Source organism: Suillus subalutaceus, assembly GCF_016647625.1.
Source record: "Suillus subalutaceus strain FC151 chromosome Unknown DFJ58scaffold_374, whole genome shotgun sequence".
Taxonomy (NCBI): domain Eukaryota; kingdom Fungi; phylum Basidiomycota; class Agaricomycetes; order Boletales; family Suillaceae; genus Suillus; species Suillus subalutaceus.
The window spans coordinates 298-10,397 of record NW_024540623.1 but is presented as its reverse complement, the minus strand read 5'-3'; the positions used below and the strand labels follow the sequence as shown (position 1 = coordinate 10,397).

Below are 10,100 nucleotides of genomic sequence, written 5' to 3'. Positions count from 1 at the left end.
CAAACGAAATTCCTACCTCGACCCACGCATCACGCCCACCAGACGAGGGCTACGACAAGGGAGATAACCAAAGCAAGCAAAGACCACCAAACAATCAAGAAAACGCCTCCCAAGTCAAGGACCAGGTTCAGGACTCCAAGCGTAGACCACGACAGTCAAAACAAACAAGAAAACGCCCCCAATGAAAAGACAAGGATAAGGACAAGAAACTATATAATACGACCGTCAAAAATCAAGAAAGCATCCACAAAACGAGGACGAGGGTCAGCCAAGTCAAGGATGAGAAATGCGACACCTAAGACTACGACGACGCACCAAAGTCAAGAGACGCAACAGACCATGATACAATACAATCCGACAGACCAAGAACAAGACACGCTATACTACGATACAAGATAAACGCTCAATAAGCATAACGAGAGAATACGCGCAGTTAGGTTCAACCACCACGTTAGAGTTTAGGGTTCGACCCCACCCCCCCGCCCGTTAGAGGCTTAGTTAGGTTTCTCGTTGTCTCGTCCAAAAACGTATTCTCTCGGTGTCTCGGTGTCTCGGTTAGAGTCACCGCAAGACAAGCAATGCAAGACGACACGCAAGACTACGACAGCAACAAGACAGACAAAATCAAGCAAAGTCAAGCAATAAAACAGCAATAAAACAGCAAAATCAAGCAAAATCAAGTCAAGTCAAAACAAGATCCTGTCCTCGCCCGACGCATCACCCCCCAGACAAGCACTAAGATACGCGTACGATAAACAAGACTACCACAGCGATAAAATCACAAAAAATCACAAAAATCAAGCAAAATGAAGTCAAGTCAAAACGAGATCCTGTCCTCGCCCGACGCATCACCCTCCAGACAAGCACTAAGATACGCATACGATAAACAAAGCTACAAAATCAAAGACCCACCGCAAATCAAGGACAAGACAAATCAGTCACAGCAACACAACAGCAAGACCACCAAAAAGCGCACCCCAAGACAACAGCATACACGTACGCTAAATGGCAAAAATGCGAAATTCGCAACCTCCTATCTGCAGGGACTCCCCTAATCCAGAGACTAGTCCCTGCTGCGCTCTTATCTATATGTTTCCTGAGACTGCACCCCTGCAGTCGCCTCTGTCCCTGTCCCTGCTGCGGCTGCGCGAGTCCCTGCTGCGGCTGCGTGAGTCCCTGCTGCGGCTGTGCCCTGTCCCTGCTGTGCCTGAAAATCAATGTTGTAGCCCTCGTCAAGGGGAGTCTATCCATAGTCTAACGACATCAATAGGATAATATCCTAGTGAACTATAAGCAAAATACTCGAAATCGAAGGGTTCAAGAAAGCAGCTTGACCGTGGGAACTACTCCGAAAAAAATGCAAAAATCAATGTCGTAGCCCTCGTCAAGGGGAGTCTATCCATAGTCTAACGACATCAATAGGGTAAGATCCTAGTGAATTACAAGCAAAATACTCAAAATCGAAGGGTTCAAGAAAGCAACTCGACCGTGGGAACTACTCCGATAAAAACGCAAAAATCAAGCAAAGTCAAGCAAAGTCTGAACGAGGTTTTGACCTGGGCCATAAGGATGAGGATAAGGAATACGATAGTCAAGACTACGATAGCAAAAAAATCAAGAAAACAAGCAAAAGACAAGGATAAGGATTACGACAGTCAAGACTACGATACGATAAGCAAGTCAAGGATAAGAAACGCGATAGTCAAGACTACGATAAGGAAGTCAAAGATAAGGATCACGATAGTCAAGACCACGACAAGGATAAGAAACGCGATACCATAGGATACGATACGATAGTCAAGACAAGGACAAGAAACACGATGGACTACGATACCATACGACAGTCAAGACAAGGATAAGAAACGCGATAGACTACGACACCATACCGCACGATAACTTACGATAACAATACGACAGACTACGTCACGATACCATACGATAGACTACGTCACGATACCATACGATAACACACCATACGATAACTTACGATAACAACGCGATACACCACCATACCATACCGTACGATAACAATACGATAGTCAAGGATAAGGATAAGGATAAGCAGGGCAATCATATGTTAGATTCCCCCCACCCCCCCCACCCATTAGAGCTTAGAAAACCACCACCCGCCCGTTAGCTCTCTCGTCGGTTAGTATAAAAACGTATTCTCTCGGTGTCTCGGTTCTCGGTACCATAGCTTAGCAAGACACTACAATACGCTACGCTACGATACCACAGCAACTCAAGCAATACCGCAGCAAGAGACTACGATACCAAGACAAGCAATACCACAGCAATGAATCAAGCAAAATCAAGCAACACAAATACCAATAAAAATACCAAAAATAACCAAAATCAAGCCAAGTCCGAACCAGGTTTTCGCCTTAAGCCTACCCCTCAGATCAAGCAAAATCAAGCCGCACAATAGCAAAAAATAGCAAAAATCACGCAAGATCAAGCCAAGTCTGAACCAGGTTTTCGCCTAAACCTACGCCTCAGATCAAGCAAAATCAAGCAAAAATCAAGCAAAGTCAAGCCCACTCCTGACAAGGTTTTCGCCCAAACCTACGCCTCAGATCAAGCAAAATCAAGCAACACAATAGCAAAAATGAAACCAGATCCCGTCCTAGGCCCACGCATCACTCCAAAGACAAGACAAGACAAGACTACCAAAACATCAAAAAATCACAAAAATCAAGCAAAACGCAGTCAAGTCGAAACGAGATCCTGTCCTAGGCCCACGCATCACTCCAAAGACAAGACTACCGCAGCCACATCACAGCAGAAATCAAGCAACGCCCAGCAATAAAACGACAAAAATCAAGCAAAATCAAGTCAAGCGAAAGCGAGGTTCCGTCCTAGTCCGACGCATCACCCCAGACAAGCGCCATGCTAAGCGTAAGATAAGCGAGACCAGGAAATCAAAGACAGTCCATAAATCAAGAAAAGTCAAGGAACAAAACAGCAAAAATCAAGCAAAATCAAGTCAACAACAAACGAAATTCCTACCTCGACCCACGCATCACGCCCACCAGACGAGGGCTACGACAAGGGAGATAACCAAAGCAAGCAAAGACCACCAAACAATCAAGAAAACGCCTCCCAAGTCAAGGACCAGGTTCAGGACTCCAAGCGTAGACCACGACAGTCAAAACAAACAAGAAAACGCCCCCAATGAAAAGACAAGGATAAGGACAAGAAACTATATAATACGACCGTCAAAAATCAAGAAAGCATCCACAAAACGAGGACGAGGGTCAGCCAAGTCAAGGATGAGAAATGCGACACCTAAGACTACGACGACGCACCAAAGTCAAGAGACGCAACAGACCATGATACAATACAATCCGACAGACCAAGAACAAGACACGCTATACTACGATACAAGATAAACGCTCAATAAGCATAACGAGAGAATACGCGCAGTTAGGTTCAACCACCACGTTAGAGTTTAGGGTTCGACCCCACCCCCCCGCCCGTTAGAGGCTTAGTTAGGTTTCTCGTTGTCTCGTCCAAAAACGTATTCTCTCGGTGTCTCGGTGTCTCGGTTAGAGTCACCGCAAGACAAGCAATGCAAGACGACACGCAAGACTACGACAGCAACAAGACAGACAAAATCAAGCAAAGTCAAGCAATAAAACAGCAATAAAACAGCAAAATCAAGCAAAATCAAGTCAAGTCAAAACAAGATCCTGTCCTCGCCCGACGCATCACCCCCCAGACAAGCACTAAGATACGCGTACGATAAACAAGACTACCACAGCGATAAAATCACAAAAAATCACAAAAATCAAGCAAAATGAAGTCAAGTCAAAACGAGGATCCTGTCCTCGCCCGACGCATCACCCTCCAGACAAGCACTAAGATACGCATACGATAAACAAAGCTACAAAATCAAAGACCCACCGCAAATCAAGGACAAGACAAATCAGTCACAGCAACACAACAGCAAGACCACCAAAAAGCGCACCCCAAGACAACAGCATACACGTACGCTAAATGGCAAAAATGCGAAATTCGCAACCTCCTATCTGCAGGGACTCCCCTAATCCAGAGACTAGTCCCTGCTGCGCTCTTATCTATATGTTTCCTGAGACTGCACCCCTGCAGTCGCCTCTGTCCCTGTCCCTGCTGCGGCTGCGCGAGTCCCTGCTGCGGCTGCGTGAGTCCCTGCTGCGGCTGTGCCCTGTCCCTGCTGTGCCTGAAAATCAATGTTGTAGCCCTCGTCAAGGGGAGTCTATCCATAGTCTAACGACATCAATAGGATAATATCCTAGTGAACTATAAGCAAAATACTCGAAATCGAAGGGTTCAAGAAAGCAGCTTGACCGTGGGAACTACTCCGAAAAAAATGCAAAAATCAATGTCGTAGCCCTCGTCAAGGGGAGTCTATCCATAGTCTAACGACATCAATAGGGTAAGATCCTAGTGAATTACAAGCAAAATACTCAAAATCGAAGGGTTCAAGAAAGCAACTCGACCGTGGGAACTACTCCGATAAAAACGCAAAAATCAAGCAAAGTCAAGCAAAGTCTGAACGAGGTTTTGACCTGGGCCATAAGGATGAGGATAAGGAATACGATAGTCAAGACTACGATAGCAAAAAAATCAAGAAAACAAGCAAAAGACAAGGATAAGGATTACGACAGTCAAGACTACGATACGATAAGCAAGTCAAGGATAAGAAACGCGATAGTCAAGACTACGATAAGGAAGTCAAAGATAAGGATCACGATAGTCAAGACCACGACAAGGATAAGAAACGCGATACCATAGGATACGATACGATAGTCAAGACAAGGACAAGAAACACGATGGACTACGATACCATACGACAGTCAAGACAAGGATAAGAAACGCGATAGACTACGACACCATACCGCACGATAACTTACGATAACAATACGACAGACTACGTCACGATACCATACGATAGACTACGTCACGATACCATACGATAACACACCATACGATAACTTACGATAACAACGCGATACACCACCATACCATACCGTACGATAACAATACGATAGTCAAGGATAAGGATAAGGATAAGCAGGGCAATCATATGTTAGATTCCCCCCACCCCCCCACCCATTAGAGCTTAGAAAACCACCACCCGCCCGTTAGCTCTCTCGTCGGTTAGTATAAAAACGTATTCTCTCGGTGTCTCGGTTCTCGGTACCATAGCTTAGCAAGACACTACAATACGCTACGCTACGATACCACAGCAACTCAAGCAATACCGCAGCAAGAGACTACGATACCAAGACAAGCAATACCACAGCAATGAATCAAGCAAAATCAAGCAACACAAATACCAATAAAAATACCAAAAATAACCAAAATCAAGCCAAGTCCGAACCAGGTTTTCGCCTTAAGCCTACCCCTCAGATCAAGCAAAATCAAGCCGCACAATAGCAAAAAATAGCAAAAATCACGCAAGATCAAGCCAAGTCTGAACCAGGTTTTCGCCTAAACCTACGCCTCAGATCAAGCAAAATCAAGCAAAAATCAAGCAAAGTCAAGCCCACTCCTGACAAGGTTTTCGCCCAAACCTACGCCTCAGATCAAGCAAAATCAAGCAACACAATAGCAAAAATGAAACCAGATCCCGTCCTAGGCCCACGCATCACTCCAAAGACAAGACAAGACAAGACTACCAAAACATCAAAAAATCACAAAAATCAAGCAAAACGCAGTCAAGTCGAAACGAGATCCTGTCCTAGGCCCACGCATCACTCCAAAGACAAGACTACCGCAGCCACATCACAGCAGAAATCAAGCAACGCCCAGCAATAAAACGACAAAAATCAAGCAAAATCAAGTCAAGCGAAAGCGAGGTTCCGTCCTAGTCCGACGCATCACCCCAGACAAGCGCCATGCTAAGCGTAAGATAAGCGAGACCAGGAAATCAAAGACAGTCCATAAATCAAGAAAAGTCAAGGAACAAAACAGCAAAAATCAAGCAAAATCAAGTCAACAACAAACGAAATTCCTACCTCGACCCACGCATCACGCCCACCAGACGAGGGCTACGACAAGGGAGATAACCAAAGCAAGCAAAGACCACCAAACAATCAAGAAAACGCCTCCCAAGTCAAGGACCAGGTTCAGGACTCCAAGCGTAGACCACGACAGTCAAAACAAACAAGAAAACGCCCCCAATGAAAAGACAAGGATAAGGACAAGAAACTATATAATACGACCGTCAAAAATCAAGAAAGCATCCACAAAACGAGGACGAGGGTCAGCCAAGTCAAGGATGAGAAATGCGACACCTAAGACTACGACGACGCACCAAAGTCAAGAGACGCAACAGACCATGATACAATACAATCCGACAGACCAAGAACAAGACACGCTATACTACGATACAAGATAAACGCTCAATAAGCATAACGAGAGAATACGCGCAGTTAGGTTCAACCACCACGTTAGAGTTTAGGGTTCGACCCCACCCCCCCGCCCGTTAGAGGCTTAGTTAGGTTTCTCGTTGTCTCGTCCAAAAACGTATTCTCTCGGTGTCTCGGTGTCTCGGTTAGAGTCACCGCAAGACAAGCAATGCAAGACGACACGCAAGACTACGACAGCAACAAGACAGACAAAATCAAGCAAAGTCAAGCAATAAAACAGCAATAAAACAGCAAAATCAAGCAAAATCAAGTCAAGTCAAAACAAGATCCTGTCCTCGCCCGACGCATCACCCCCCAGACAAGCACTAAGATACGCGTACGATAAACAAGACTACCACAGCGATAAAATCACAAAAAATCACAAAAATCAAGCAAAATGAAGTCAAGTCAAAACGAGATCCTGTCCTCGCCCGACGCATCACCCTCCAGACAAGCACTAAGATACGCATACGATAAACAAAGCTACAAAATCAAAGACCCACCGCAAATCAAGGACAAGACAAATCAGTCACAGCAACACAACAGCAAGACCACCAAAAAGCGCACCCCAAGACAACAGCATACACGTACGCTAAATGGCAAAAATGCGAAATTCGCAACCTCCTATCTGCAGGGACTCCCCTAATCCAGAGACTAGTCCCTGCTGCGCTCTTATCTATATGTTTCCTGAGACTGCACCCCTGCAGTCGCCTCTGTCCCTGTCCCTGCTGCGGCTGCGCGAGTCCCTGCTGCGGCTGCGTGAGTCCCTGCTGCGGCTGTGCCCTGTCCCTGCTGTGCCTGAAAATCAATGTTGTAGCCCTCGTCAAGGGGAGTCTATCCATAGTCTAACGACATCAATAGGATAATATCCTAGTGAACTATAAGCAAAATACTCGAAATCGAAGGGTTCAAGAAAGCAGCTTGACCGTGGGAACTACTCCGAAAAAAATGCAAAAATCAATGTCGTAGCCCTCGTCAAGGGGAGTCTATCCATAGTCTAACGACATCAATAGGGTAAGATCCTAGTGAATTACAAGCAAAATACTCAAAATCGAAGGGTTCAAGAAAGCAACTCGACCGTGGGAACTACTCCGATAAAAACGCAAAAATCAAGCAAAGTCAAGCAAAGTCTGAACGAGGTTTTGACCTGGGCCATAAGGATGAGGATAAGGAATACGATAGTCAAGACTACGATAGCAAAAAAATCAAGAAAACAAGCAAAAGACAAGGATAAGGATTACGACAGTCAAGACTACGATACGATAAGCAAGTCAAGGATAAGAAACGCGATAGTCAAGACTACGATAAGGAAGTCAAAGATAAGGATCACGATAGTCAAGACCACGACAAGGATAAGAAACGCGATACCATAGGATACGATACGATAGTCAAGACAAGGACAAGAAACACGATGGACTACGATACCATACGACAGTCAAGACAAGGATAAGAAACGCGATAGACTACGACACCATACCGCACGATAACTTACGATAACAATACGACAGACTACGTCACGATACCATACGATAGACTACGTCACGATACCATACGATAACACACCATACGATAACTTACGATAACAACGCGATACACCACCATACCATACCGTACGATAACAATACGATAGTCAAGGATAAGGATAAGGATAAGCAGGGCAATCATATGTTAGATTCCCCCCACCCCCCCACCCATTAGAGCTTAGAAAACCACCACCCCGCCCGTTAGCTCTCTCGTCGGTTAGTATAAAAACGTATTCTCTCGGTGTCTCGGTTCTCGGTACCATAGCTTAGCAAGACACTACAATACGCTACGCTACGATACCACAGCAACTCAAGCAATACCGCAGCAAGAGACTACGATACCAAGACAAGCAATACCACAGCAATGAATCAAGCAAAATCAAGCAACACAAATACCAATAAAAATACCAAAAATAACCAAAATCAAGCCAAGTCCGAACCAGGTTTTCGCCTTAAGCCTACCCCTCAGATCAAGCAAAATCAAGCCGCACAATAGCAAAAAATAGCAAAAATCACGCAAGATCAAGCCAAGTCTGAACCAGGTTTTCGCCTAAACCTACGCCTCAGATCAAGCAAAATCAAGCAAAAATCAAGCAAAGTCAAGCCCACTCCTGACAAGGTTTTCGCCCAAACCTACGCCTCAGATCAAGCAAAATCAAGCAACACAATAGCAAAAATGAAACCAGATCCCGTCCTAGGCCCACGCATCACTCCAAAGACAAGACAAGACAAGACTACCAAAACATCAAAAAATCACAAAAATCAAGCAAAACGCAGTCAAGTCGAAACGAGATCCTGTCCTAGGCCCACGCATCACTCCAAAGACAAGACTACCGCAGCCACATCACAGCAGAAATCAAGCAACGCCCAGCAATAAAACGACAAAAATCAAGCAAAATCAAGTCAAGCGAAAGCGAGGTTCCGTCCTAGTCCGACGCATCACCCCAGACAAGCGCCATGCTAAGCGTAAGATAAGCGAGACCAGGAAATCAAAGACAGTCCATAAATCAAGAAAAGTCAAGGAACAAAACAGCAAAAATCAAGCAAAATCAAGTCAACAACAAACGAAATTCCTACCCTCGACCCACGCATCACGCCCACCAGACGAGGGCTACGACAAGGGAGATAACCAAAGCAAGCAAAGACCACCAAACAATCAAGAAAACGCCTCCCAAGTCAAGGACCAGGTTCAGGACTCCAAGCGTAGACCACGACAGTCAAAACAAACAAGAAAACGCCCCCAATGAAAAGACAAGGATAAGGACAAGAAACTATATAATACGACCGTCAAAAATCAAGAAAGCATCCACAAAACGAGGACGAGGGTCAGCCAAGTCAAGGATGAGAAATGCGACACCTAAGACTACGACGACGCACCAAAGTCAAGAGACGCAACAGACCATGATACAATACAATCCGACAGACCAAGAACAAGACAACGCTATAACTACGATACAAGATAAACGCTCATAAGCATAACGAGAGAATACGCGCAGTTAGGTTCAACCACCACGTTAGAGTTTAGGGTTCGACCCACCCCCCCGCCCGTTAGAGGCTTAGTTAGGTTTCTCGTTGTCTCGTCCAAAAAACGTATTCTCTCGGTGTCTCGGTGTCCTCGGTTAGAGTCACCGCAAGACAAGCAATGCAAGACGACACGCAAGACTACGACAGCAACAAGACAGACAAAATCAAGCAAAGTCAAGCAATAAAACAGCAATAAAACAGCAAAATCAAGCAAAATCAAGTCAAGTCAAAACAAGATCCTGTCCTCGCCCGACGCATCACCCCCCAGACAAGCACTAAGATACGCGTACGATAAACAAACTACCACAGCGATAAAATCACAAAAATCACAAAAATCAAGCAAAATGAAGTCAAGTCAAAACGAGATCCTGTCCTCGCCCGACGCATCACCCTCCAGACAAGCACTAAGATACGCATACGATAAACAAAGCTACAAAATCAAAGACCCCCGCAAATCAAGGACAACAAATCAGTCACAGCAACACAACAGCAAGACCACCAAAAAGCGCACCCCAAGACAACAGCATACACGTACGCTAAATGGCAAAAATGCGAAATTCGCAACCTCCTATCTGCAGGGACTCCCCAATCCAGAGACTAGTCCCTGCTGCGCTCTTATCTATATGTTTCCTGAGACTGCACCCCTGCAGTCGCCTGT

General features: G+C 45.2%; 1 protein-coding gene across 1 annotated transcript; it reads left to right on the top strand.

Annotated features, from left to right (window-relative positions):
• Positions 1 to 6,792: 6,792 nt before the first annotated feature.
• On the top strand, positions 6,793 to 7,261 carry DFJ58DRAFT_848900 (uncharacterized protein; the record flags this gene model as incomplete). The annotated part of the gene is made up of 3 exons (XM_041393686.1): positions 6,793 to 6,982; positions 7,088 to 7,154; positions 7,213 to 7,261. The coding sequence occupies 3 exons, from the start codon at positions 6,793 to 6,795 to the stop codon at positions 7,259 to 7,261; spliced, it is 306 nt and encodes a 101-aa protein (XP_041235058.1).
• Between the last annotated feature and the right edge of the window lie 2,839 nt (positions 7,262 to 10,100).